Here is a 26,448-nt window from a genome sequence, read left to right on the forward strand (position 1 = left end):
CGCCCCCCTCCCCTCCCCCTCCCGCTCTCACCTCTCTCCCTCTCCGACTTACGATTGCTTTTTTCCTCTCTCTTTGGAAGTTATGTAGAGTGCATCTTCCTTGAGCTTTAGGATCTTGACCCAATGCAGCTGTCTACCCCTGGCCTAGATTTTCATTTTTGTAATTGGTTGTTTCCCATTACTTTTTCAAGTTTCTGTGTATAATTACCAGCTTAGTTCTTGTCATCTTCTCTTGTATCATCTGTGTATTTGTATGTACATTTATATATACCCACAAGATTATTTGAAAGTTAACTAGCTTCTTGGATTTCTTTTTCCCCATTTCTCAGTGTCTTTTTAAAAAATTTTTTAGGATTAAGATTAATCAGGTTTTTCCATTTCTTGTTATTGAGTTAACGGTGCCTTTTTGATAATAACCATCATTGTGAGCCAGTACTTTTAGAATACCTCAGATATTTCTTTGTTGTGTCAGAGCCCATCTTGAAAACTGGTGTAAAACAAACATAAAATGTCATCATGGTTTCTTTTCTTCAGGCACAAGCCAGATAGTCAAAGGCCTCCTTTGAAGTAATTTTTCCTTTTATACCAAAGTCCTGTAATGCAGGGACATTCTCAGAGTTATAAATTTTAGGTACCTGTGAGTGACAAGGGCATTTGAATAAAAACAGCATTCACTTAGATGTGCTGTGTGCTGAAAAAAACATACTAAAGGGGGCATGATCCCTACTTTTGAAACATCTCTAGTTTGGATGGGCAGGTAAGTGACTAAATAGGCAAAATAGCAAGATCTCTACTACGTGTATCAGGTTATAGAGACTCTGTAACAGGGAGGGCAAGAGGGAATCCACTCCAGAACACCAAATTAGAGCTTTTTACTGTAAGCCTTCCATGACCATATTTGACCACATTCTTAATCTTCTGGTTTCTATTGAACTCACTTATTCTGTAAAGATTGTGTTAGGGCTTAGAAAAAATACGTATTCTCCTATGGTTTAGGATTCCCCCTAGGGCTTTAAAATATATATACACACACACACACACACACACTCACTGAATATTAGGTGCCTTGAATTCTTTTTTTGTTCATTTTCTTTCTGACTTATTCTCTCAGTGCCAGTAGTGTCTTTCTTCCTACATTTTTGTATTCTCAAGTGAATGCTCACTCTTAGGGTCTTGAATGCGAACCTATATAAGGGTATCCTTCTCAAGTTATTGTGGAGCCATTACTTGCAGTAATGGACCCGGATACTTCAGAGGGAATGTTTGGCTGTGTTTTCATGCGCCATCAGAAGGCAGTAAGATAAGCAAATTGATACATAGTGTAATCACTTTTTCTTTTACCTTCATATTCTTACGACCAGTAAAACAAATCTGTGTTAAGGGTACGTAATTTTTCTAAAAATGAGTATTCACACGTGGAGTGTTCATAGTGACAAGTAGACCACTACCAGCAACTGCATTTTAGAGCCTGCCTTGATGATGTCAGAAGCAGAGTTCTGCCTAAGCATTTGGGAAGCATGATGAAAGAAGGCAGCAGGATTTTTATTAGCCATTGTCTAGAAATCTAGTCAATTATTTTCATTTTACGGAAGTTTTTTCTTTTTTTTAATATCTTGGAGGGTATATTAATAAAATTGTATATCAGAAAAATTTTTAACCACATGAAAATCTGGTTTAGTGTAAATATTGTTTGTTTTTAAAGAAATAATATTCATTAAAATCATTAATCGAAAAAGTTAATATATGTACATAGAGCTATTCAAGCCAATTTGAAGGAGTATTCAATTAAAAATGTTTAACCCAAACACTGTTTTTCATTCCCCTCCCTAGGGGTCATCATACATAGATTGTGCTTTTGAAAGCACCTGCATATATTAACTCAGTTCCCTAAACAATTTTGGTTCTAGTTTTTTAGCTCCTTTTAACATCATTACTCTTATGTCTGTCCATACATATATAACTGTAAGACAATATCAAGTGGAAATCCTAAGTCAATGAATATATGCATGCATTTTTTCATTTGTTTAGCAGTTACCAAATAGCTCTCCCAAGAGTGGGTCAGTTTACACATCTATGAATTTTTATTGAAAATGCTTCTTTTCCCAAACCTTTCTCAACACTTGGTATTCTCAGACTTTATAAAAAAGTTTTCACAGGAATTCCCTGGCAGTCCAGTGGTTAGGACTCCAGGCTTCCACTGCAGGGGGCACAGTTTCGATCCCTGGCTGGGTAACTAAGATCCCATAAGCCACTAAGATCCCTCAAGCCACACGGCCGAAAGAAAAAAAAAAGTTTTCATATTTTCGTACATGAAAAATATATTACTTTAAGTTTTACTTTAAATGCAGTTGAACATATTTGCATACTTTTAAAGCTGTTGTATTTCTTTTTTATGTAAATTGCCTATTCCTTTCCTCTTGGATTCTTCGTCTTTTTCTCACTGGGTTGTAAAGGTACTTTGTGTATTAGCCTTTATATATGTGTTGCTAATTATATCGCAAATGATTGTTTATTATATACAATGCTAGCATTTTTTCCCCCGATTTGTCTTCTGTCTCTTGACTTTGTCTATGGTGATTATTTTACTTATTACTCAAATTTCTAAATGTCCTTAAGACTTCTGTTTTGGGTCTTACTTTAAAAGGATAAAAATTTCTGTGATATTTTCTTCTAGTACTTTCATAGCTTTTCCTTTCTCTTCATCCGTTTTTGTTGTTTTTATTGTCGTTGTTAGTATTTAAAATACTCTGTCTTGCTTTTTGTTTTGACCTAGGTGCTAGTCCTATGGGAGTAAATGGAGGTGTAGGGGTTCAAACGTCGAATCTTCTTTCTGACTCGATGTTGCATTCAGCCATAAATTCTCAAAAGTAAGTTTTATCTTGGGTTGTGCCCTTTGTCAGATTTCAGACACTTGTTAGAATTCCTTGAGTTCTTTTAGTTTGCTTGATTTGAAATATCCTTGATGAATGAAGACAAATAATATGTTTGAGTTTATTCTTTAGGCTCTCTATAACCTCTTTAGAAATTGTATCAATTATTTGGGGTAACTGACACCTTCCCACATACAGTAGCAAGTTCCAAATGCAGCTGCTTAAAAAACGAGTTTGCTCTATCCCAGTGTTAACAATTAATCCATTGCCCAGTGGATTCCCTGGGATAAGCTGTGTCAAAGTGACAGCTTAGTCTTATAACACAAGACTTAGTCTTTTAAACACAAGACATCATCTACCCCTTCACACAAAGAAATGTTGTGGGTTTAACTCTTTTCCCTCACACAAGTACAAATACATACACACCATTTCCCCCAGACTCTTTATGTGTAAATAGACTTGTCATAGTGTATTGGTCCTGTTGCAGTCATCACTGTCAGCTCTACTTAAATGAGATCCTCCTTCTCCTGCCCTTCTTCACTAAAACTATTTCACTCCTTTTAAAAGCCCAATGATGAGTGAAAATGCCAGTGTGGCCTCCCTGGGTCCTATGCCAACAGCAGCTCAACCATCCAGTACTGGAATTCGGAAACAATGGCATGAAGATATTACTCAGGATCTTCGAAATCATCTTGTTCACAAACTGTAAGATTGTCGGCTTGCCTTGTTCATAAGGAGTTACCAGGTCAACATGCTACCAATCTGCCAGGCACTTAAACACAAGAGAAATATTACTGATTTTCCTATAGCCTGGCTGCTGCTGCTGCTACTTCTATGGCTTTCCTGCTTCCTATTCTCTGCTTCTCAACATTTTCACCATCATTTGTTAGGAGTCTTTCAGCCTTTAATGGTGTGTGAATGATTCTGCCTAGCGACAATAATCAATATATATTAGTTAAAAACTATTCATTTAGGGCTTAGGTGGTTGAGAGTCTGCCTGCCGATGCAGGGGACACGGGTTCGAGCCCCGGTGCGGGAGGATCCCACATGCCGCGGAGCGGCTGGGCCCGTGAGCCATGGCCGCTGAGCCTGCGCGTCCGGAGCCTGTGCTCTGCAACGGGAGAGGCCACAACAGTGAGAGGCCCATGTACCGCAAAAAAAAAAAAAAAATTCATTTAATACTATCTTTACAAAACTCATATTTTAAAAGAAAATCTAGGTCTTAGATCATTAGAATGGTAGAGGCAACACTGTCTTCTGTTGTTATCCTTGGTAAAGCTTTTATTATCTTGACAAATCGAATCTGTTTGGGTGGTCTCTCTGTGGTCTTCTGGTCCTCCAAATGTGCACATTGTAGTAGCTTGTGAAATACCCCTGCACTGTTTGGTGTGAAGTTTATGTATGCCAGGCACACTGCCTCACAAGCACTGTCTTGTTGGATGAAAGAGGGGGAAGGCATATAGAGTGGTAAAATGTAATGTGCCCAGTATCCTAAAGATAGAGCTCTGCCCTTACTGATTAGAGAGTTTATACTTCAAACAAAATGCAGCATTTTTTTTTTTCTTGGAAGAATCAGTCTTTTTTCATTGCCCTTACACTTAATAGAGGGATCTCCTTCAATTCATCCAATTTTGTATTGGCTTAGAACCATGTGGTCTGTCTTTTATCTTCTTATTTTTATGTTACATTGGCCTACTAATTCAACTTGAGCTTCATTTAGGAGTTCTCAAATGATAGCATCAGTAATGGAATTTGACACAAGGAGAAAACTCTGAGATTTTAATACTGAATTAATAAGGAATAACCAAAACAAACTTATCTTGTGATCACAATAGATTATTTGGGATTGATCATCTGACTTGATGTTAAATGTTTATTATGTGCTTGCAAATTTTTTACTAATTCGGGTTTTCCATTTATTTCTTCTCCACTTGGTTATTTCAGGTATAATACATAACTGAACATGAGATGTCCAGATGATAAAATTAGTAGCTGACATCACATTTTGTCAACCTTCAGGAAAGTTAGTGCCAAGCATTTTGCAGGAGCAAAAGACATTGAATTTAGCAGAATTATTATGCATTTTTGTTCCCTTCACTTTAAGTTTTTGATCATTTAAGATTTTGTAGAGATTATTCAGTTTTATTTTACTAAGCTGAATAAAGAGAGTAGAAGGATCTTAAGGCTGTTGTTACTTGGTACTTTGGCAAAGGTCAGGTTTTCTCACTTCCTTTATGCAAATAGCACAGTATAAGTTTTTTTTTTTTTAATTTTATTTATTTATTTGTGGCTGCGTTGGGTCTTCATTGCTGTGCACGGGCTTTCTCTGGTTGCAGCGAGCGGGGGCTACTCTTCATTGAGGCGCATGGGCTTCTCATTGCGGTGGCTTCTTTTGTTGTGGAGCACGGGCTCTAGGCACACAGACTTCAGTAGCTGCGGCACGTGGGCTCAGTAGTTGTGGCTCACGGGCTTTAGAGTGCAGGCTCAGTAGTTGTGGCGCACGGGCTTAGTTGCTCCGCAGCATGTGGGATCTTCCCGGACCAGGGCTCAAACCCGTGTCCCCTGCATTGGCAGGCGGATTCTTAACCACTGTACCACCAGGGAAGTCCCACAGTATAAGTTTTTTGCTCTACGTTAGAGTGACTGGGACCAGAGAGTATTTTTATGGAGTCATTTCTTAATTCTGATCAGGAAAACCCTTTCATTACCACAGAGAGACACTTTAATTTTGGTCAGTAATTTATATTTGAAGACATCTCATACCTCATTTTAAAATTTTACCTAAAGTGTTCGTTGTATAAAAATGAGTAAATACTAATCAGAAAGACATTTAAAATACTGTGTACTTATATGGTGAGTAAAAAAATGCTGACATGATATAATAGTGGAAGGATTTTCTATTCCTAGTGTTCAAGCCATATTTCCTACTCCGGATCCTGCTGCTTTAAAAGACAGACGGATGGAAAACCTGGTTGCATATGCCCGGAAAGTGGAAGGGGACATGTATGAATCTGCGAACAATCGAGTGAGCATCTGTTTTTTTCTACTCAAGGCAAAAGTGGACCTCTTCTGGCTGTTTAGTTTATTCCTCTTAGTTGCACGTACACGGAATACTGTACTTTAGAGGACACCCTTTAGCCATCCTGTCTTATTCTCACTGTGGAGTCACGATAACAAAGCAGTTTTCTTAAAGTGTACGTCAAGAATCTTACATTTTTCCTCTTAATAATACAGTGCACTCATGTGGCACTTTATCTGGGTTGTCCTTCTGTCAGCTAAAAAGTGGTTGAGCTGTTACCAGCTCTGTGCTATTTTCACTAGAATATGGTGAATCAGCTGCTTAGTATTTTCATCTCAAGTAGTATTTCTGTATCAGTTGAACCTTCCTCCCTAAATTGGCACTTTTTCAAAATGTAGCATATTCTTCCCACATGCTGTAAATTGTAAACCTACTTTGAAAAGTCATGCTTTACTATGTAGGTTCATTATATAGCGGCTATTCATATGATCATTCCAAACATGAGCTCATATTTTTAATGTTGTAGGAAAGTAGATTAGATTTACTCTTCTCCGTTTTCATTTCTGCCTACCTTTTTAAATGAAGCTAATGTCTGTTCTTAGTTCATTTTTTGTTACCTGATGGTAGTCCCTCTTTTTTCCTCATCTCTATTTTCAAAATTCAAAAAGGCGGAATACTACCACCTGCTAGCTGAGAAGATCTATAAGATCCAGAAAGAACTGGAAGAAAAACGAAGGACTAGACTACAAAAACAGAACATGCTACCAAGTGCTGCAAGCATGGTGCCAGTTTCCATGAACCCAGGGCCTAACATGGGGCAGCCACAACCAGGAATGACTTCTAGTAAGTGCTTTTTATTATATTTATTTTGGGGAGAAACTGAAATAAAACGGTACCTAACCAAATTCACTAATTTGCATTAGCTTGTGTAACTATTCTAGAGCTTTCAAATGACTCTTTTTTGCCTTTTCAAAGAAAATAATTCATTCTCTAGTAAAAACAGTAAGCTGAACAGTATATTGAAATTTCTGGACATGACTTGACAATATGGCATCATTTTTAGTGCCAAAGATATTATTCTGTCATAGTGACACCTAGGAAGTGATAGTCCACAGGTTTTCACTGATTTGCATATGGTAGGCAGCCAGCCAATAGATGTAGACTGAGCAGGTTCAAACGCCTTACTGGCTTTGATACATCCTAAACAATATGTTACTTACGTTGTCACACTTTCTTCTTGACCCAATATGTTCAAAGTCTAAGAACTGTTTATTTTTTAGAAGCATCATTTGAAATTCATCTTGACAGTTTCAGCCTTCTTGACCTAATGAATTAACTGGATAGCCAAGATGATCATGCATTCCATTATTCATTTATTGACTCATTATTAGGTTCCAAGCAGTGAAATATGGTGTGGGTACACAACGGTGAGGAAAAATACAGGCTACTTAAATGATGTGTGAAAGGCTATGATAGGGAAAACCTATGTTTCTTGAGTCAGGGAAAACTGGCTACCTATAGATAGTGCCAAATGAGCCAGCAGGTACCAACTCTTAGGCCATTAGTGGATTATAAGTGGGCTGAGAAATTCACCCCCCACAGGCCTTGAAGTAGTCAAATGGAGAACTTTTAGCAGCCTCGTTTGTTAACTGCAGTGTTGTGCTAGATATATTTTCTCATTGAGCCATGATGTGAAAAGAATTGAGAATAGCATTTCTGGCAGAGGGAACAGCATACACAGAGGCCCCACTAGCAAGGGAAAAATGCAGGTATTTTTTGAGTAGGTACAAGAACAATTGTTCAGAAACAAAGTCAGGACTAGAGTTGTGGACACTGCCTCAGTGCTAATGGTTTGAACTAGGGCAGTAACTAAGATACAGAGACAAGTAGACAAATTTGAGATACTTGGGTGTGGTAGAATTTACTTGAATTCTTCAGGAATTTGAGCCAAGTTAAAAGTTTATCAGATGTTAAACTGTAGTGTTACGTTAAAATAAAAACAGGATGGTACTGGTGCAGTAGAGTAGGGACAAATATTAGTGGAACGGAGTAATCCTAAGTATGTGTTTATAGACTGAGATTCCTGTCTTACCCCATACACAGGAATTAATTGTAGAAGAATCCAAATTTTTTAAACTTTAAACCAAAAAATCAAAAGTACTACAGAGAATACTGAAGCAAATATAAAATGAAATGAGAAAGGTCTCTAAAGTAAATACTGCCTGGTAGCTTTTTTTTTTTTTTTTTAATGAATTTATTATATTATTTATTGTTTCTGGCTGCGTTGGGTCTTTGTTGCTGCTTCATTGCTTTTCTCTAGTTGCAGCGAGCAGGGGCCACTCCTCATTGCAGTGTGCAAGCTTCTCATTGCGGTGACTTCTCTTGTTGTGGAGCACGGGCTCTAGGCACACGGGCTTCAGTAGTTGTGGCACGTGGGCTCAGTAGCTGTGGCTCGAGGGCGCTAGAGCGCAGGCTCAGTAGTTGTGGCACACGGGCTCAGTTGCTCCACAGCATGTGGGATCTTCCCAGGCCAGGGCTCGAACCCGTGTCGCCTGCATTGGCAGGCGGATTCCCAACCACTGCGCCACCAAAGAAGCCCTACCTGGAAGCTTTAAAGAAAGAAGAAAAAACGGAAGATACCATAAACATAATTAGTGAGCAAACCAAGGAAACTATTTTCATATTAAAGGTGCTAGTTTCCTTAATATACATTTATGTATATACATATGTATATTTTCATCATTCTTAGTTATTTCTACTTTTGTATTTGTTTTAAGAGCTGCGTGATGAGATAAAGTGCAGTGTAATATGTATTATTTAAAGTCAGTGTTCACAGTGGGCTTGTATGCATAAAAACACATTGTTGGGGTACACAGTCAAACTTGGTGACTGGACAGAATCTGTGGCTATTGTCTGTAGAGGTATTCTTCATACCAATGAAATAATCAGGCTTGATCAAATAACAGCATATTAAATGCTGTATTAGTCTGTTTAAATATGAGCTTTTATATTATTGTCCTGTCAGTGCTGAAAGCACCCTGGTTCATAAAGAAATGTACTAAAACCATTTGGAGGCATTTTCTTGTGTTCCAGAAATAACATTTTCTTCAGGTTCCTGTCTAGTTCATAGCTTTATTTTTTTGATAATTCAGACTGAATTCTGTAAGTTATACTTTATTTTTTAAAGGGGAATTGCTGCCTAAAAGATGCATTTCTAACCATTTCTGTATTCCATTCTAGATGGCCCTCTACCTGATCCATCTATGATCCGTGGCAGTGTGCCAAACCAGATGATGCCTCGGATAACTCCACAACCTGGTAAATTATGAGGGAAATCGGTGTACTTAACCATGGCTTTTTTCTAACAGAGTTCCTAGTGTATTACAAGATTACACCTGCCGCAGGCCAGCAGCAGCTATCATAATTACCTGCCTGAGAAATCAGAAAGCCTTTTTATTAGAGTAGGAGCCCAGGGAGGAAGGAAGGGTGAAGAGCAGATTGGCTGACAGGTCAAGGGGCAAAAGACATTAAATGATCAAGCATCCATTTTAAAAACAACTAGCCAAGATGAAATTTATTCCAGATTGTAAAATTTGGTTCAGAGACCATACAATCATTAACAGTGCCCTTCTGTGGCTGCTGTGAATTAAACAGAGATTCACAGTTGGAAGCAGGTGCCTTTATTTGTCCTGATACAGTGACATAGAATCATAAATAAGAACTCTTTTATTCTCCAATTACATGAAGGTGTTCAGATCTAATATTTTACACTTACTCACAGGTTTGAATCAATTTGGCCAGATGAGTATGCCCCAGCCCCCTATTGGACCCCGGCAAACCTCTCCTCTTCAGCACCATGGACAGTTAGCTCAACCTGGAACTCTCAACCCGGTAAGTTTGACCTCTGAGTAATCTTTGGCCTTTACTTGACATTTTTAAAATCCTTTTTTCTTTCAGAGAACAAATTCTCACACTTGCTTAAACAGCTAACTATACATAATTAATTCTTAACGCTGATTTTTTTCTATAATTCTGTTGTATTTGCCCTTAATATAGACATGATTAAATAATTAAAACTAAACCATATACCACAATTAGGCAGAGAATACTAAAGTCCTTAATTTTCACCTACCTCTTTTACCTGTATGCGTTGTTTTTAGAAATTTATCCTACAGAAATAATTCTTGAGATACTAAAAGGATATAATTTGAAGGGCTTCCCTGGTGGCACAGTGGTTGAGAGTCCGCCTGCTGATGCAGGGGACACGGGTTCGTGCCCCGGTCCGGGAAGATCCCACATTCTGTGGAGCAGCTAGGCCCGTGAGCCATGGCCGCTGAGCCTGTGCGTCCGGAGCCTGTGCTCTGCAACGGGAGAGGCCACAACAGTGAGAGGCCCGCGTACCGCAAAAAAAAAAAAAAAAAGATATAATTTGAAGAAAATTCATATTAAGGATGCTACGTTATGTACTGTGTTTTAGGAAAAGGCCATAGCCTGTATGTACTGTAAGGGATTATGTTTAAATTACAGTACATCTGTAAATTGGAATGCTTCATAAGCAATAATTTCAGAATTTATATGATGGCATGAAAGGTGTTTACAGCTTTAAGTAGGAAAAGCAGGTGTCTAAAGTATATTTATTATAGGATCCTGTATTGTTAAGGACTTTCTTGATTATAATTTATATAAAATAAACACTAAAAGAAAGATTTCCTTCCAAATACTGTTCATATATAGTCACAGTACTAGAAAGCTTGTAAGAGCAGCCAGTCGCCACTGCCTGGAGTCTCAGTGTTGAGTAGTCTGCATACTTTGACACAGTCACCTCTCTTCCGTAATGCCTCTCTTCCCCAAACACAGAACCTACCCAGGCAGGAAAACTGTCAAGGGTGATGGAGGGGCAGTTGCCTGATTTTAGAGAGTGGAGAAGATGGCCTCTGAGCATCTCACAGCTCCTTGTGCAAATTCTAAACCTGTCATCCAGCTTTCAATATTGTCCCCAACCCTTACCCTGCCTCTCAGAGTTAGTTAGTACTATCAATTGTTAAGCCTTTTTGGAGTTGTCTGGCACCAGTCTGCTGTGTTTAATGAGGGGTCTTATTCTTCGTTTTAACCTATGAAACAAATACCTTTCTTAGACTTTGAAGTTCCTGGCCTTTGGTATCCATAATTACTCACTATGGAGTCTTATAGTTTGTGCTTTAACAATACCACCTACGTAAACAAAAGACCTCATGAAATTGTGATTCGCTCTCCTCACTTATAAAACAAACGGAGTGTATAGGCAGTTACCTATGTACCTCGTTCTAGATGCATTTGTGGAATTTCTTGACGGTGAGCTTAGGTAAGCTGTGAGGCTATTCTCCATTATCTTGGCATGAGCGTCAGCTGTTGTAGCACCACTTTCTTCCTTTCCTACCCCACCCTCCCCATAGCAGAGCCAGAGCAATTGGTAATTCCAGCTATAGTAGAATAACTGAAAAAAAGCAATTTGGTGCTCTGTGTTTTTTTGTTTTTGTTTTTGTATGTGTGTACAGCCTATGGGCTATGGGCCTCGCATGCAGCAGCCTTCCAGCCAGAGCCAGTTCCTTCCTCAGACTCAGTTCTCAACACAGGGAATGAATGTAACAAATATGCCTTTGGCTCCGTCTGGCAGTCAAGCACCAGTGTCTCAAGTATGTCTCACAAATGGGTTTTTTGTTGTTGTTTTTTTAAACTTGTTTCCGTGATTCCTGGAACTTCTCTTAATTTGGGTTTTTACAGAGAAGGGTGACAACAAATAATGGGTGGAAATAGATGATTAAGCTTTTAATAAGAACAGTTATGGACATGGTATTCTGAACATGAAAGGATTACTAAGTCTACTTAATTACATACTGTATTGGTTGGATTTTCAATTCTGTTCTGAATTGCGTCTTATGTTTTTCATTTTAACAGGCACAAATGTCCAGTTCTTCCTGCCCTGTGAACTCTCCTATAATGCCTCCTGGGTCTCAAGGGAGCCACATTCACTGTCCCCCTCTCCCTCAACCAGCTCTGCATCAGAACTCACCCTCACCTGTACCTAGTCGTACCCCAACCCCTCACCACACTCCCCCAAGCATAGGGGCTCAGCAGCCACCAGCAACAGCAATTCCAGCCCCTGTTCCTACACCTCCAGCCATGCCACCTGGGCCACAGTCCCAGGCTCTACATCCTCCTCCAAGACAGACACCTACACCGCCACCAACGCAACTTCCTCCCCAAGTGCAGCCTTCACTTCCTGCTGCTCCTTCAGTTGACCAGGCACAGCAGCAGCCTCTGTCCCAGCAGAGTACAGCAGCCTCTGTGCCCACCCCGACGGCGCCACTGCTGCCTCCGCAGCCGGCAACTCCAGTAAGCAGAGATGGGGCTTTAAGCAGGATCATGTCAGCTGTGCTGTAGTTTTACACTGCTTCTGTGCTGTTTCTTTATTCTTTTCTCCCTTTTTTTTTTTTTTTTTTTGGCCGCATTACACGGTTTGTGGGATCTTAGTTCCCCAACCAGGGATCCTGGCCCGGGCCCACGGCAGTGACAGTGCCGAGTCCTAATCACTGGACTGCCAGGGAATTCTGTGCTGTTTCTCTTCTGTGTTTTTTCTTCTCTTATTGTTGTCTCCGCAGTTAGACTAGAATCTGTTTATAGTTACAGACCTTCTTTCTCTTTTTTCTTGCTGTCGTACCTAACATAGGAGGAGCTCAAAAGATTTTGTTTAGATCGTATGTCATGTTGTATTACGAGGCTTGAAGGCATGTAAGGAGAGATGACAAAGGGAGAGCATCGACAGTACATTTAATACCCCACGTGAATTTTACAGATATTTAAAGAATTTTTTCATACAGTATGAACTGATGTACTCAAGAGCAAATGAACAAAATCATCGATTTATGAGTGTCTGTGGTACTAGCCAAAGTTAGAAAATTCATCATGTAAGAGATTAGAAAACTACGGGCCTGAAACAAACCGGTAGCTTCCTTGTGAAAGGCTTGTTATCTATATAGTAGAGATCCAAGTGCGCGTTTAATACTTGCATCCTTACTAATAGAACTCTATGTGTCACAATCTAAAACTTTCTACTTGATCACTGATACTAATATTTCAGTTCTCTGTCATACTGGCAAACTGAGGATCCCCATGAGTTATAGCTACTTCATAAAACGTTGCTTATCCATGACTGGTTCATCTTAGCTTCTGATACGTACGGAAAGGCAGGATGCAGAAAGGAAACTTAATTCTATGTAGGATAGTTTCTGAAAATACTAATTTCTTATTATGAGATACCTTATTGGAAGACTTAGGGGAAAAACAGAGATTGCTCGTTATCCCATTAGAGTGTGATGATTCAAAACAGCTGCTTATTGTGGGAGTTCATAGTATTCTCTCTACTTTCCTGTACATTTGAAACCTTTTCTAATGAGAAGTTGAAAAGAAAAGATTGCCAGTCATCCTTGTTCTCTTTCCATTTTTCTATAAACATGAACTCCTCTGAGGTAGTCATTTCTGAAACCCCCCTCCCAGGCACACTGCCACAGAATGAGTTACTGAAGAAACAGTTGCCTACTCTTTTATCTACAACCAGCCAACCTATATTTGCAAGTCCTCAGTCTCCTATTCTTGAGTGTAATTTACTTCAAGGGGGCGAAATAGGTTGAGTAAGTGAAAGCACCATCAGTGGGTGTAATGACACTAGCCTAAAGATAGGTAGTTAATCATGCCATCTTGTTGTGTGTAATAGGCAAACTTTTTGTTTTTCCCCCTCTTTCTACCCAGCTTTCCCAGCCAGCTGTAAGCATCGAAGGTCAGGTATCAAACCCTCCATCTACTAGTAGCACGGAAGTGAATTCTCAGGCCATTCCTGAGAAGCAGCCTTCACAGGAAGTGAAAATGGAGGCTAAAATGGAAGTGGATGTACCAGAACCAGCAGATACTCAGCCAGAGGATATTCCAGAGGTGAGAGTAGGGCAGTTACTGCTGTTGTTTGTTTAGGACCTCTGTCTAGGAACTTAAAACATGTTACAGGAAAGTATTCTATAATTAGGTCTTATTTTATTGATTTCCATATGAAAAAGGGTCTTCAGCTACATTCACAGGGGAGAGTAAGATAATGATGTTATTGCTTCTCAGTTACATGTCTTTAGAAAACCAAAAATTCCTACCTTTCCTTTTAGACTAAAGCAGAAGACTGTAAAGTGGAACCTACAGAAACAGAAGAGAGAGGCGCTGAATTAAAAACTGAAACAAAAGAGGAGGAAGACCAGCCAAGTACTTCAGCAGCCCAGTCATCTCCAGCCCCAGGACAGTCAAAAAAGAAGAGTGAGTCTCTTAGGCTCTGTGTTTGTGGAGACAGAGTAAAAACCAAAGACCTTAGTAGAGTGAGATTGGATTTCTTGGGCCTTGGAATTGAATTTTAATGTGATTTCATTAAGCTTGGAGCCCTTGGCCTGGTCTCTTCATTATTGCTAATGTTGGAGAAGAAATTTTCTTTCCTTTAGGTATATGTGCATCCTGCAGTCACTGGGTGGCTAACAATTTCTCAAATTTATCTTTGTTAGAGGACAGAAATTATTAAATAATATTCTTGACTAAAATGCAGGAAATAATAGCAATAATAATATTTTTTGTTAACCTGCTGTGCACCAGGCACTGTGCTACAGCCTGCCGTGTCTCATCTAAGAACTTCACAGCCCCTCTGTGAGGTTACTGATCACTGTTTTACAGGCAGGAAAACTGAGGCTCAGCAAGGTCAAGTAACACTTCCCAGCTCACTCAGCCCAGGCAGGCTGATTCAGAGTCTCTGCTCTGAACCACACTACTGAATATTAATGAGTCAAGCCAAGCAAGCAGCAATGCTTAGCAGAGAGTGTTAAACAATTCCCACAGAAATTAGTTTACTAACTAGTTTAGGACTGGAACTTCTCGTGGCTCTAGTGACCCCTTCAGTGGCACAGGTAGGACTTATCTCAAAGAGGAATCTGCTGGCTCCTGAAGATGACGTATACAAAAGTGCTCCATGAATACAATATACTTTAAAATGATGGGGTTAAAAAAGTATTTTCATTTAACAATAAGGTTGTTGGGACTTCCCTGGCGGTCCTGTGGTTAAGACTCCACGCTTCTACTGCAGGGGCATGGGTTTGATCCCCGCGGGTCGGGGAAGTAAGATCCTGCATGTGCATGGCATGGCCAATGAATGAATGAATAAATATTTGTTATATATATGGAGATGTTATTTTGATCTAGGCTGCAACAAACCCAATCTTAATATTAGGAATCTGCTTTTAAAACAGCTAATCTCACAAATTTGCTCAAAGCACAACAAAGTATGAGACAAAGAAGATTCTCCAGTCTGTCTGATTTTTTTCATGTCAGCCCCCACCATGTGGTGAAAAAATACTCAAGGTACTGACAGATATACCCCCTTGAAGATAAAATTAATTTGTAAATAGAAGAAATAATAAGGCCTCTCTGCTCAGACTGATTCAAAGCTGAAACTGGACCCTTAATGGCCATCTTCTTAAATGGTAGTTTAAATTAATTCCATTTGGGGCATGCCAGCAAATCTTTCCTGACTTTTGGGAGACATACTGAGAACACATTTGAGCATAATTTGATCAACTGAGTCCATCATTCTGGCAATAACAATTTAGTTCTTTCTTTAGACTGGAACCTAACATTTGCCATTAAAATAGTAAATACGTCTTCTGCTGAAGCTCTAAAACATCAAACATTTCAATGGACTCTTGGCCTTCAGTGGCTCTGATTCCTTTGGCAATAAGACAATACCAGGTCTAATTTCTGACTTGTTACATGCTGATACCAGGAAGGAGGGCTTCTTCCGTTTTTGCTTCACAGCATCCCCCGCCTGTCGTATCTTTTGGAACATTCTGACAAGTCTTCTCATAAATTTTTGGAAGGCTTAGCATTCTGTTTCTACTTGGTCAAGACTATCTTAACTGGGTTTCTGACTGAGAAATTATCTGAGCCATGAAGGGTATTTAAAGGTGACTAGACAAGATGAATTTTTTTCTTTTTTTCTTTTTTTTTTTTTTTTGCGGTACGCGGGCCTCTCACTGTTGTGGCCTCTCCCGTTGCGGAGCACAGGCTCCAGATGGGCAGGCTCAGCGGCCATGGCTCATGGACCTAGCCGCTCCACGGCATGTGGGGTCTTCCCGGACCGGGGCACGAACCCGTGTCCCCTGCATCGGCAGGCGGGCTCTCAACCACTGCGCCACCAGGGAAGCCCCTCGACAAGGTGTTATAAAGGATCTCTCTGAACCAGGAAATAGAAACACCCTTAGTGATATTTCATGGGGACAATGTAGAGAATTTTGTGTTTTCTGAGTCTTAAGATATATTTTATAGTTTCGACTTGAACTTTTTTCCTCTTTTGCTTAATTGGTAACTAATTTCAAATATACTCTTCTTAAGTTTTCAAACCTGAAGAGTTACGACAGGCACTGATGCCGACATTGGAGGCACTTTACCGACAGGATCCAGAATCCCTTCCCTTTCGTCAACCTGTGGACCCCCAGCTCCTAGGAATCCCTGTAAGTATATGGTGGTACTTCTCTTTTCTTTTAAAATTCGTTAACAGCTTTATTCGGATACAGTTCACATATTGTACAAATCACCCATTTAAAGTGCACAGTTTAATGGTTTTTGTGTATTAACAGAATTGTGCAGTTATCACCACAGTCAGTTTTGGATGATTTTCATCACCCCAAAAAAGAAACCCCATTTCCATAAGCAGTCACTCCCCATTTCCACCTACAGCCCCTACTACCAACCAACTGCTGGTCTGCCTTCTGCCTCTGTGGATTTGTCTCTTCTGGACATTTCATCAAAGAGAGTCTTACAGTATGTGGTTCTTTGTGACTGGGTTCTTTCACTTAGCATAATGTTTTCAAAGTTTGTCCATATTGTAGCACAAATCAATACTTCATTCCTTCTTACAGCCCAGCAATATTTCAACATATGGATGTGCATACATTCTCTTTATCCATTTATTAGTTGATAGACATGTGGGTTGTTTATACTTTTTGGCTGTTGGGGATAGCACACCTGTGAATGTTTACATACAAATTGGTGTGTGTATCTTTTTATTTCTCTTGGGTATATATCTAAGAGTGAGATTGCTGGATCATATGGTTTATTTATTTTTATCACTTGAGCAGCAGTAGTTCATGATAGGAAAAGATAGATCCAAATTAGCTTCATCTGCTTTTAAAGTTGCCTTTATATACCAGGCTGCCGGGAGGTTTCATTTGAGTATTTTAAGTTGTATTGGATAAGTCATTGGAGTGCTTCGAGGGGCAAAAATCTGTTCGAATCTTTTTTTTTTTTTCCCTATATTTTTCTGTGGCCTTAGATAGATCACCAATATTTTCTGGGCTTAGTTTCATCTGTAGGCTGCATCTAGTACTAAAATGTGAAGGGTCTTTGATTTCTTGGTCTTTTAAGTTGATCACACATGTACTATGGTAAAGTATCTAGAATCGCCCCTGTAGACGATCAGCTTGCTCCTACAAAATCTAGAGTAGTTGTTATTCTCTCTGCCCCTGGCTGCTTCATATCTCTGTAGACTAATGATTTTAAAAAGTGATGGGCATCGATCATTTCTTTGGAAATACACATCAAAGACTCAACATTATCCAGAAAATTTATAATGATTATAGCAAGATATGCTGTGGACCTTGAATATAGTGAGACTTTTGGATAATGTTGTTTGGTGTCACTTGTCCTTCTAGGATTACTTTGATATTGTGAAGAGCCCCATGGATCTTTCTACTATCAAAAGGAAGTTAGACACTGGACAGTATCAGGAGCCCTGGCAGTATGTGGATGATATTTGGCTTATGTTCAACAATGCTTGGTTATATAATCGGAAAACATCACGGGTGTACAAATACTGCTCCAAGCTGTCTGAGGTCTTTGAACAAGAAATTGACCCAGTCATGCAAAGCCTTGGATACTGCTGTGGCAGAAAGGTAAGAAATGTTTGCACAGATAAGAACTGCATGGAAAACTTGCCAGTTAGAATCCTGAGTCATCAGATTGTAAGTTCATCTTGGGTAGGGACTTCGTCGTATTTACCTGTGGTGCACGGGGCGTGGCATGTACTAGTTTTCCTGTACATGGCAATTCACATTGAGCTCCTCTTGTCCTCTTCAGTTCTTTGGTAAATGGTGGAAGGATATGACTGTTAAGCTTACCTCAGAGTGGTGGAATAAAACAGTAGCAAACTAGATTAGTTTTAGTTCAGTGAACTGTCTTGGAAACTGAAATAACCCATTATAAGAGACATAATGAGAAGTAAGGCTTCACTAACTTCTGTTTCTGATTTACTTGCCAGTGTAAATATTTTAGCTTGCCCTTCAAACCACATTTAACAAATGGTTTCTTTTGCAGTTGGAGTTCTCTCCACAGACACTCTGTTGCTATGGCAAACAGTTATGCACAATCCCTCGTGATGCCACTTACTACAGTTACCAGAACAGGTAAGCTCGACCTGTGTGGACCATGGTCAGAGTGTCCGCGTGTCCAGGGAGTGCATGCGGATGGACCAGCACACATACAGTCATGGTTCATGTGTAACTTGCTTGAAAACAACTGTACAGCACAAGTTCTGGTATCAGTTGTCTGGGCCCTTATTTTTATAAGGCAGGAACCCAAGGCATTAAGAAGTTAAGCAACTTTTATGAGTTGGTGGCATACCTGGGATTACGTCCCAGGCCCCATATTTTTTTCCCACTGTCCTTGTATAGCTCACCACAGCCTCAGGCAAAAACAAAAAAATTTTTAAAAAATTTCCCTGTGAAATTGCTGCCATCTATTGCCATTCCCAAAACCACCCAGAAAACTTTAACCAAAAGTTTCTTAGCCAGCTGTATCTTTTCGGAAATGTTTCCTTTTTGTGTGCAGCTGATACCTAAGTTTTTCTTGGAGTATGTAAAAACAAAGGATCCCAGGGTATTTGCTTTGCCTCTGTGGGGCACATTAAAGAGACCTCTGTACCAGACTGTTCCTTACAAAAATTTGCATATGACCATGGACGGTAGGCTTCTAATAAATTAGACACTTCTGCCTTATTTTCTCCTGCTCAAATAAGGGCTGTAATCACACAAATTGGATTTGCTAATCTATCTTAATCATGATTTGTCTCTTATTTTGTGTAATCAGCCAACAGTATAGCTGGCATGGGATGTAAATAAAAAGCAAGGCTGGACAGTCAATACTTTGATGACCCAAACCCATGGTGGTCGTTTTTTGCTGAACTTGTGTGCTACAGATGTATTTCTAGCTTTGAAAAAGTTACTTAAGCTTTTTGTTTTATTTACAAAAAGTTAGGTGCACTCCCCTAATGCTTTGTAGTCATAAGAATCTATAGTGTTTTACTCCTTAAAACCTAGGAAAAGTGGGGTTCAAGTTGTTCAAAAACGCAAGTGACTGGGCTTCCCTGGTGGCGCAGTGGTTGAGAGTCCGCCTGCCGAGGCAGGGGACACGGGTTCGTGCCCCAGTCTGGGAAGATCCCACATGCCATGGGGCGGCTGGGCCCGTGAGCCATGGCCACGGAGCCTGTGCGTCCGGAGCCTGTGCTCCGCAATGGAAGAGGCCAGAACAGTGAGAGGCCCGTGTACCGCAAAAAAAAAAAAAAAAAAAGCAAGTGACAGCTGGCATGCTATATAATCTCATGCTATAATCTTGGCATTTATGTACCTTTTTCGGATTTTAAGCACCAATCTACAGCGCCCAGGAATATATAATCGTGTATCTGCATACACCACTGCCTTTTCCCTCTTAAACTATGTCAGTTGGTGGCTACAATCAGTATTTAACTGCTTGTGCAGACTTTTTATTGTACTTATGTGGCTTCCTTGGGATCAAAAGGAAATTTGGGGTGTTTTTTCAGACCACAGTTGTTTCTAGATGATTGTTTCCTGGTACTGTATCCATAGTGGATTTTTTTCTTTGGAAGTGGGGAGGCTTTTTTCTTTGCTATGTTTAGGTAATTGAGTAGTAGTTCTTCTCTCCACAGTATATTTATCCTACTTTCGATTATTTGCATCAAGCAGCATAAATTACTAAAATGAAAGAGTGTAGGTCTGTGTGAGACTTGTTTGTTGTATTTGCTGTAATCATTTGCTACTTGTGATCCCATTGAGATATTTAATGCTAATCTGTGCTTTGCCTTGGCTTTCTGCTTTGTGTTGTCTTGTCTTGCTTTTATGTTTTTTGTTGTCCTGCAATCCCTCATTTCTTCGTTTGTTTTGTGTTTTTTTTTTTCCTCCCTCATGCTTGTCGTTGTCTGCACTTGGCTTTGATTGCAAAAAACAAAAACCAAAAACAAAACCCAAACTGTGGTGCCCATAAATCTGCATCATTGAATGTCCTTGTCGCCGTTGATGACCTGCTCTCTGCTCCCGTCCCCCTCTTGGCCTGCTGTGATTGGTGGCTTCGTTGCTTGGCTTGGGCTGTGTTGTGTGAACGGAACAGTTCACCCCAGTATGGCCTTCTTGCCGACAGGTATCATTTCTGTGAGAAGTGTTTCAATGAAATCCAAGGGGAGAGCGTTTCTTTGGGGGATGACCCTTCCCAGCCTCAAACGTAAGTAACTATATTATTTTGGAAAGTACTCTCTTATTTCTCAGTTTGTTGTCAGGTGATTATGCTCAGGCTTCTAAGTGGTCTTGGGTTATGCTGTCCAGTATCGTATAGCCACAGGTAGCTATTTAAATTCAAATTAATTCAAAGTAAATAAAGTTTAAAATTCCCAATTTCAGTTACTCAGTAGACAATCTGTGGCTAGTGGCTGCCATATTGGTCAGCACAGATAGAGAACATTTCCATCATAGCAGTGAGTTGTGTCGGTGCTGATCTAGGGAATACATCAATATTGGATGGTCATTTTAGATATATTTCTTCTATAGGGAAATAATCAGCTTCTCCTAAAAAGTGAAAGGCTGTAGTGCAAGGGAACTTCATTGTTAACTGTTTTGAGTTTGAGAGGAATTGAACAAATATAACCGCCTTACAGCCTTCTCATAAAGGTTAACGATACCAAAGTCATTATAATCGTCAGTGTCATTTAACATCATTAGGGGTTTAGGAGTTTGTGAGAGTGATTAGAAAGAGACTTGGTTGGACTTTCACAATCTCGCATGCTCTTGTGGTTTGGTAAATGCCAAGAAAAATTTTTAAACATAGCCTAAACTGCCTCATAGTACTTCTAAGATTTAGTTTACACACACAAATTTGGACTGTTTTAGGAAGAAAGAACTATTTGGTGTCCTTTTAATATTCTTCAGCTTCTTCTCTTCCGGTTTAACCTATAATAAAGTCAGTTCAGAACATTTCCCCAAAAAGTATGGAATTGTTATGTTACTAGTAAAAACAGGGCTTCTGAGAAAAACTGGTTAGTGTTTTCAAATTGGGTTTTCAAGTTGTACTTTTTCTTCAGTCACCATTGACATATAATATAGTGGGGTCTGGTACTGGTCTTGGGGTAGATACTGGGTCCCCTTGAGCCTTAAGAGATTTTTCTGACCTTGGCTAAACCAGGGAAGTCAGGTCTGATGCAGCCAAGGGAGGCAGCCTTACCATGGGTACTACTGAGTGGCTTACCACATGTTCTGTACCTTAGGACAGCACCACTCTGACTGTGAAGAGTGTAGAAACCCCTCTTGCAGTTCCTCAGGTCAGCAGTGAGCCTGGGAGTATGCGGTACTAACAGGTTCCCAGGTCCTTCTAGACTGCTGGTCTTTAGAACACACTTTGGGTAGCAAGACCTTAGGCCAGGTAGTGATGAATCTCTAGCCTGTAACTAATAGAAAACAGTTTAAATGGGGAAATGTCCTCATTCTGCATTTTTGTGAGGTAGAGTCACAGTAGTCAAAGTTGGGCCCCCTGCAGTTTGTTCTAGGTAGAGAATAAGGCTGTTAGCTCCTGTATTTGTGAGGCTATGAGCAGTGTGGTAGGCTAGATTTCAGGGTAGGAGGCCATGTGGAAATTTTTTAATGAATAACCTGAAATATGCATTCTCAACATTGAAATTTTTTATTAATATAAAGAGTTTGACTAGACTCCTGAAATTTTAGTATTTTTTATAAATAGTGGTTTAGCTTCCTCTATACACAGTATCTTTCATACGTAGCTCAGTCTAGGAACATTAAACTATTAGAAGGTGTAAATACCTAACACTAAGAGTAGTAGGCAAGATTTTAAAAGGAAAAGAAGAACAAATTCATGTTTTTAGTTCTTACTGGGTTCTCCTCTTCCTGTAAATGGGAACAGATTTACTATAAAGTCCTTTCCAAAAACATAGGCATGTAAATGTGCATTTTGTGGGAGCCAAGAATGTACTGTTGTATCCTTGGTATATTCTTAGATTTAAATAATCCACTTACAGGGTGGGGTTTTTGCCCTTTGGTAATTAGAACAGTAGTCAGACTGCTAATCTTTCTATGTTGCTTGTTCTCATTGTGTCCCTCTTCTTTTCCTTAGTACAATAAATAAAGAACAATTTTCGAAGAGAAAAAATGACACTCTGGATCCTGAACTGTAAGTAGTTCCCCTTGAGTAGTTAGTACACTTTGATTTTCCTTCTTCCTTTCATTCTCTTGGTTTGCACAGCCAGTGAGATGATTCTATATTCTTGGACTAAATCTATAACATACATCTAACAGAGATGGTAGAAGTGCTAAAATTTACATATGGTTAGTATTCATTTACATTTCACTAAATCTACCTAATATTTTGGTGTTTTATAGGCTTGAGTGAAGCACAAAGCTACCTCTGCTCAGTGCCATTATTCCAGCCCTGTTGTCCTCTGTATTTTCAAACCAGTTCATAATCCCCTCCTTTATAGTGAGGCCTTTCAGAAGTATTCAGAGGTACAGAGATGTACTGGTATTCTAGGTGTTCCTGGAATGGATATGATGGTGTCAGACTCACTTGGAAGTTTAAGCAGCAGTCATCTTGATCTTTCACTTTTTATTCCATAGTCACAGTTCATATTTAATGACTAAACTGCTTTTGAGATTTGCTCTACCTGTTACACTAAAGAGCTTTTAAAACCTATTCTTCAATTCTTTGGATGTGATTTTGGCTATCTTTTGAATTGTCAGAAATTGGGAAATATTGGAAGTTTTGATTTGGTTAAATTTTTGGATTTAATCTTGAATTTTGACTTTTCCTTTCCAGGTTTGTTGAATGTACGGAGTGTGGAAGAAAGATGCATCAGATCTGTGTCCTTCATCATGAGATCATCTGGCCATCTGGGTGAGACTTCAGTATTTTCCCTAGACTTTTTCTTTGTTGTGAATTTTAGGAAGTTTGTCTTCTCTGCAATGATTATATTTTATCTTCAAAGTTACTGTCTCTTGGAATCATTCTTTTTTTTGTTTATTTATTTTTGGCTGTGTCGGGTATTAGTAGCGGTGGGCGGGCTCTTTGCTGTGGCGTGCAGGCTTCTCTCTAGTTGTGGCTTAGTAGTTGCATTCCACAAGCTCTCTAGTTGTGGCGCACAGGCTTAGTTGCCCCGCAGCACGTGGGATCTTAGTTCCCCAACCAGGGATCAAGCCCATGTCCCCTGCGTTGGAAGGCAGATTCTTTTTTTTTTTTTTTTTTTTTTAATATTTATTAATTTAATTTATTTATTTATGGCTGTGTTGGGTCTTCATTGCTGCGAGCGGGCTTTCTCTAGTTGCGGTAAGCGGGGACTACTTTTGGTTGCGGTGCGCGGGGTTTACTCTCGGTTGCGGTGCATGGGGTTCTCATTGCGGTGGCCTCTCTTGTTGCAGAGCATGAGCTCTAGGTGAGCGGGCTCAGTAGTTGTGGCGTGCGGGCTTAGTTGCTCTGCGGCACGTGGGATCTTCCTGGACCAGGGCTCGAACCCGTGTCCCCTGCATTGGCAGGCGGATTCTTAACCACTGCGCCACCTTAGAATTATTCTGGTTTGGGAAAAGATCATTAAAATCCAGTTTTAAAATACTAAATAACCTAGAATCCAAAAATATAGATATTTCTCTTATTTGCATTGTTTTAATCCATATACAAATACTTTATTCTGTTTTAAATTCTTTAGTGGTCATTGTGCATCAAAAGTAAATACAAAAGATTTATCAGTAGAGGGTAACAGGAAGTCTGTAGCACCTGGAAACCAGCAAGGAGATGTTAGACACAGTTAAACCTGCTAGATTTTGAACATTACTTACATTGCAGTAGAAAAACTAGACGGTATGGATAATGCAGGTTGCCAAGGAGCCACCTCAGTTTCTGCCTCTGAGAGAACATCGCACTGAACAGCATACTGAATGGTGACCATGGTTAGGATTTTTTTTTTTTTTTTGGCTGCATTGGGTCTTCGTTGCTGTGCGCGGGCTTTCTCTAGTTGCGGCGAGCAGGGGCTTCTTTTGTTGCGGAGCACAGACTCTAGGTACGCGGGCTTCAGTACTTGTGGCACATGGGCTCAGTTGTGGCTTGCGGGCTCTAGAGCGCAGGCTTAGTAGTTTTGTCACACGGGCTTAGTTGCTCTGAGGCATATGGGATCTTCCCAGACCAGGGATCGAAGCTGTGTCCCCTGTGTTGGCAGACAGATTCTTAACCACTGTGCCACCAGGAGAGTCCCCCAAAAGATTTTAAATCAAATCCTAACCAGGGGACTTCCCTGGTGGCACAGTAGTTAAGAATCTGCCCGCCAGTGCAGGGGACATGGGTTCAAGCCCTGGTCCTGAAAGATCCCACATGCCATGGAGCAACTAAGCCCATGCACCACAACTACTGAGCCCACACGCCACAACTACTGAAGCCCGCACGCCTAGAGCCCGTGCTCCGCAACAAGAGAAGCCACCGCAATGAGAAGCCCGTGCACCACAACGAAGAGCAGCCCCCGCTCGCCACAACTAGAGAAAGCCTGCGCGCAGCAACGACCCAACGCAGCCATAAATAAATAAATAAACAGGCAAGCAAGCAAACATAAAATCTTTTGGGGAGTTGGTTAATAGTTAACTAGGTGTTGTCCAGTGAAAGGCAAAGTTGCATGAAAATGACTAGATACAGACTTCAATGAACTAGGTATTCTTGGGCCTCGTGTTCTGTTTCTGAATATTCTCCACATATTTACCCAGGGTGCACATCATCAGTGCCTTTCATGGGCAGTGAGTGGATTTTTGTCCATTGTGACACTTACGTGTTTACTGCTATGGGCTACCTCTCTTTCTCCAGGAATGGGGCTGATCCCAGCTCTGTTCCAAGGGAAGGGTTGGGGGAGTATCTGTGTATTAAATGACTCATTTGAATGGATATCTACTCTCTGCTCTTTTCCTGGACTGTTGTTGTTGTTGTTTTAAGAGCTTTATTTTCTAGGTTGCTTTCCCTCCAGTGACTTTTTTTTTTTCATATTCATTCATTCATTCATTTCTTTATTTGGCTACGCCAGGTCTTAGTCGTGGCATGTGGGATCTTTGTAGCGGCACGCAAGAACTCTGGCTGCAGGATCTTTAGTTTTGGCATGTGGGATCTAATTCCCTGACTAGGGATCGAACATGGGCCCTCTGCACTGGGATCGTGGAGTCTCAGCCACTGGACCACCAGGAAAGTCCCCTGGACTGACTGTTGATGCTAGTTCGGAGGTCACAGGAAAGAAGAGGCTAATTAACAAATTTCCAGAAAAAAACACTAAGGAAAAGCGCAGTAGTTGATGTTTATATGGCTTGTCTTTAGATAGGCCTTTTTAGTGCTTTCCTTAATTACAGAGTGGGTAAGGATAATTAAGGGAGTTGCAATGATCCTTGCAACTGAAGGTCAGCCAGGCGTTGATGAGTACTTAAATTCTACTTATGCACATATCCTTATGTAATTGCAAAAACAAAGAGAATGTACATTTAAAATCTATTAGTGCTGGACTTCCCTCGCAGTCCAGTGGTTAAGACTCTGGGCTTCCAATGCAGGGGGCACAGGTTCAATCCCTGGTCAGGGAACTAAGATCCCACAGCACAGTCAAAAAATATTTTTTTAAAAAAATATTAGTGCTGCTTTCAAAACGTACTTATTTACATTCCCACCGGTAGCATATAGACTTTTGCCAATGTGATTGGCCATAACACAAATTTTCTGCTTTAATCTGTGATTCTTCAACATCTTTGTGCATGTATGCCAATTTATATGCCCTTCACATTTCTTCATGTCTTTTATCTATTTCTCAGTTAGGTTTTTTATTTCTATTTTTTTTTTTTATTTTTGGCTGTGTTGGGTCTTCATTGCTGCACGCGGGCTTTCTCTAGTTGTGGCAGCTGGGGGACTACTCTGCGGTGCGCAGGCTTCTCATTGCGGTGGCTTCTCTTGTTGCAGAGCACAGGCTCTAGGCGCGCGGGCTTCAGCATTTGTGGCGCACGGGCTTAGTTGTTCTGCGGCATGTGGGATCTTCCCGGACCAGGGCTCAAACCTGTGTCCCCTGCATTGGCAGGCAGATTCTTAACCACTGCACCACCAGGGAAGCCCTCAGTTAGGTTTTTTATCCTTTTTCTCTTAATGTTTTCTAAAAGCTCT

General features: G+C 40.2%; 1 protein-coding gene across 1 annotated transcript in view; it reads left to right on the forward strand.

Annotated features, from left to right (window-relative positions):
- The window catches only part of EP300 (E1A binding protein p300), a 74,462-nt gene that overhangs the window by 35,563 nt on the left and 12,451 nt on the right, over positions 1-26,448 (forward strand). The window contains exons 7-22 of the mRNA XM_029204571.1: positions 2,774-2,867; positions 3,438-3,575; positions 5,778-5,895; positions 6,558-6,732; positions 9,130-9,207; positions 9,671-9,780; positions 11,424-11,561; positions 11,824-12,261; positions 13,675-13,854; positions 14,073-14,217; positions 16,333-16,451; positions 17,652-17,891; positions 18,313-18,401; positions 20,428-20,508; positions 22,405-22,461; positions 23,104-23,181. Coding sequence (XP_029060404.1) covers positions 2,774-2,867; positions 3,438-3,575; positions 5,778-5,895; positions 6,558-6,732; positions 9,130-9,207; positions 9,671-9,780; positions 11,424-11,561; positions 11,824-12,261; positions 13,675-13,854; positions 14,073-14,217; positions 16,333-16,451; positions 17,652-17,891; positions 18,313-18,401; positions 20,428-20,508; positions 22,405-22,461; positions 23,104-23,181 — 2,278 coding nt within the window. The remainder of the gene's footprint in view (positions 1-2,773; positions 2,868-3,437; positions 3,576-5,777; positions 5,896-6,557; positions 6,733-9,129; positions 9,208-9,670; positions 9,781-11,423; positions 11,562-11,823; positions 12,262-13,674; positions 13,855-14,072; positions 14,218-16,332; positions 16,452-17,651; positions 17,892-18,312; positions 18,402-20,427; positions 20,509-22,404; positions 22,462-23,103; positions 23,182-26,448) is intronic.

The sequence above is a fragment of the Monodon monoceros genome, unplaced genomic scaffold (assembly GCF_005190385.1).
Source record: "Monodon monoceros isolate NGI ecotype Baffin Bay Population unplaced genomic scaffold, NGI_Narwhal_1 Super_Scaffold_6, whole genome shotgun sequence".
NCBI classification, from domain to species: domain Eukaryota; kingdom Metazoa; phylum Chordata; class Mammalia; order Artiodactyla; family Monodontidae; genus Monodon; species Monodon monoceros.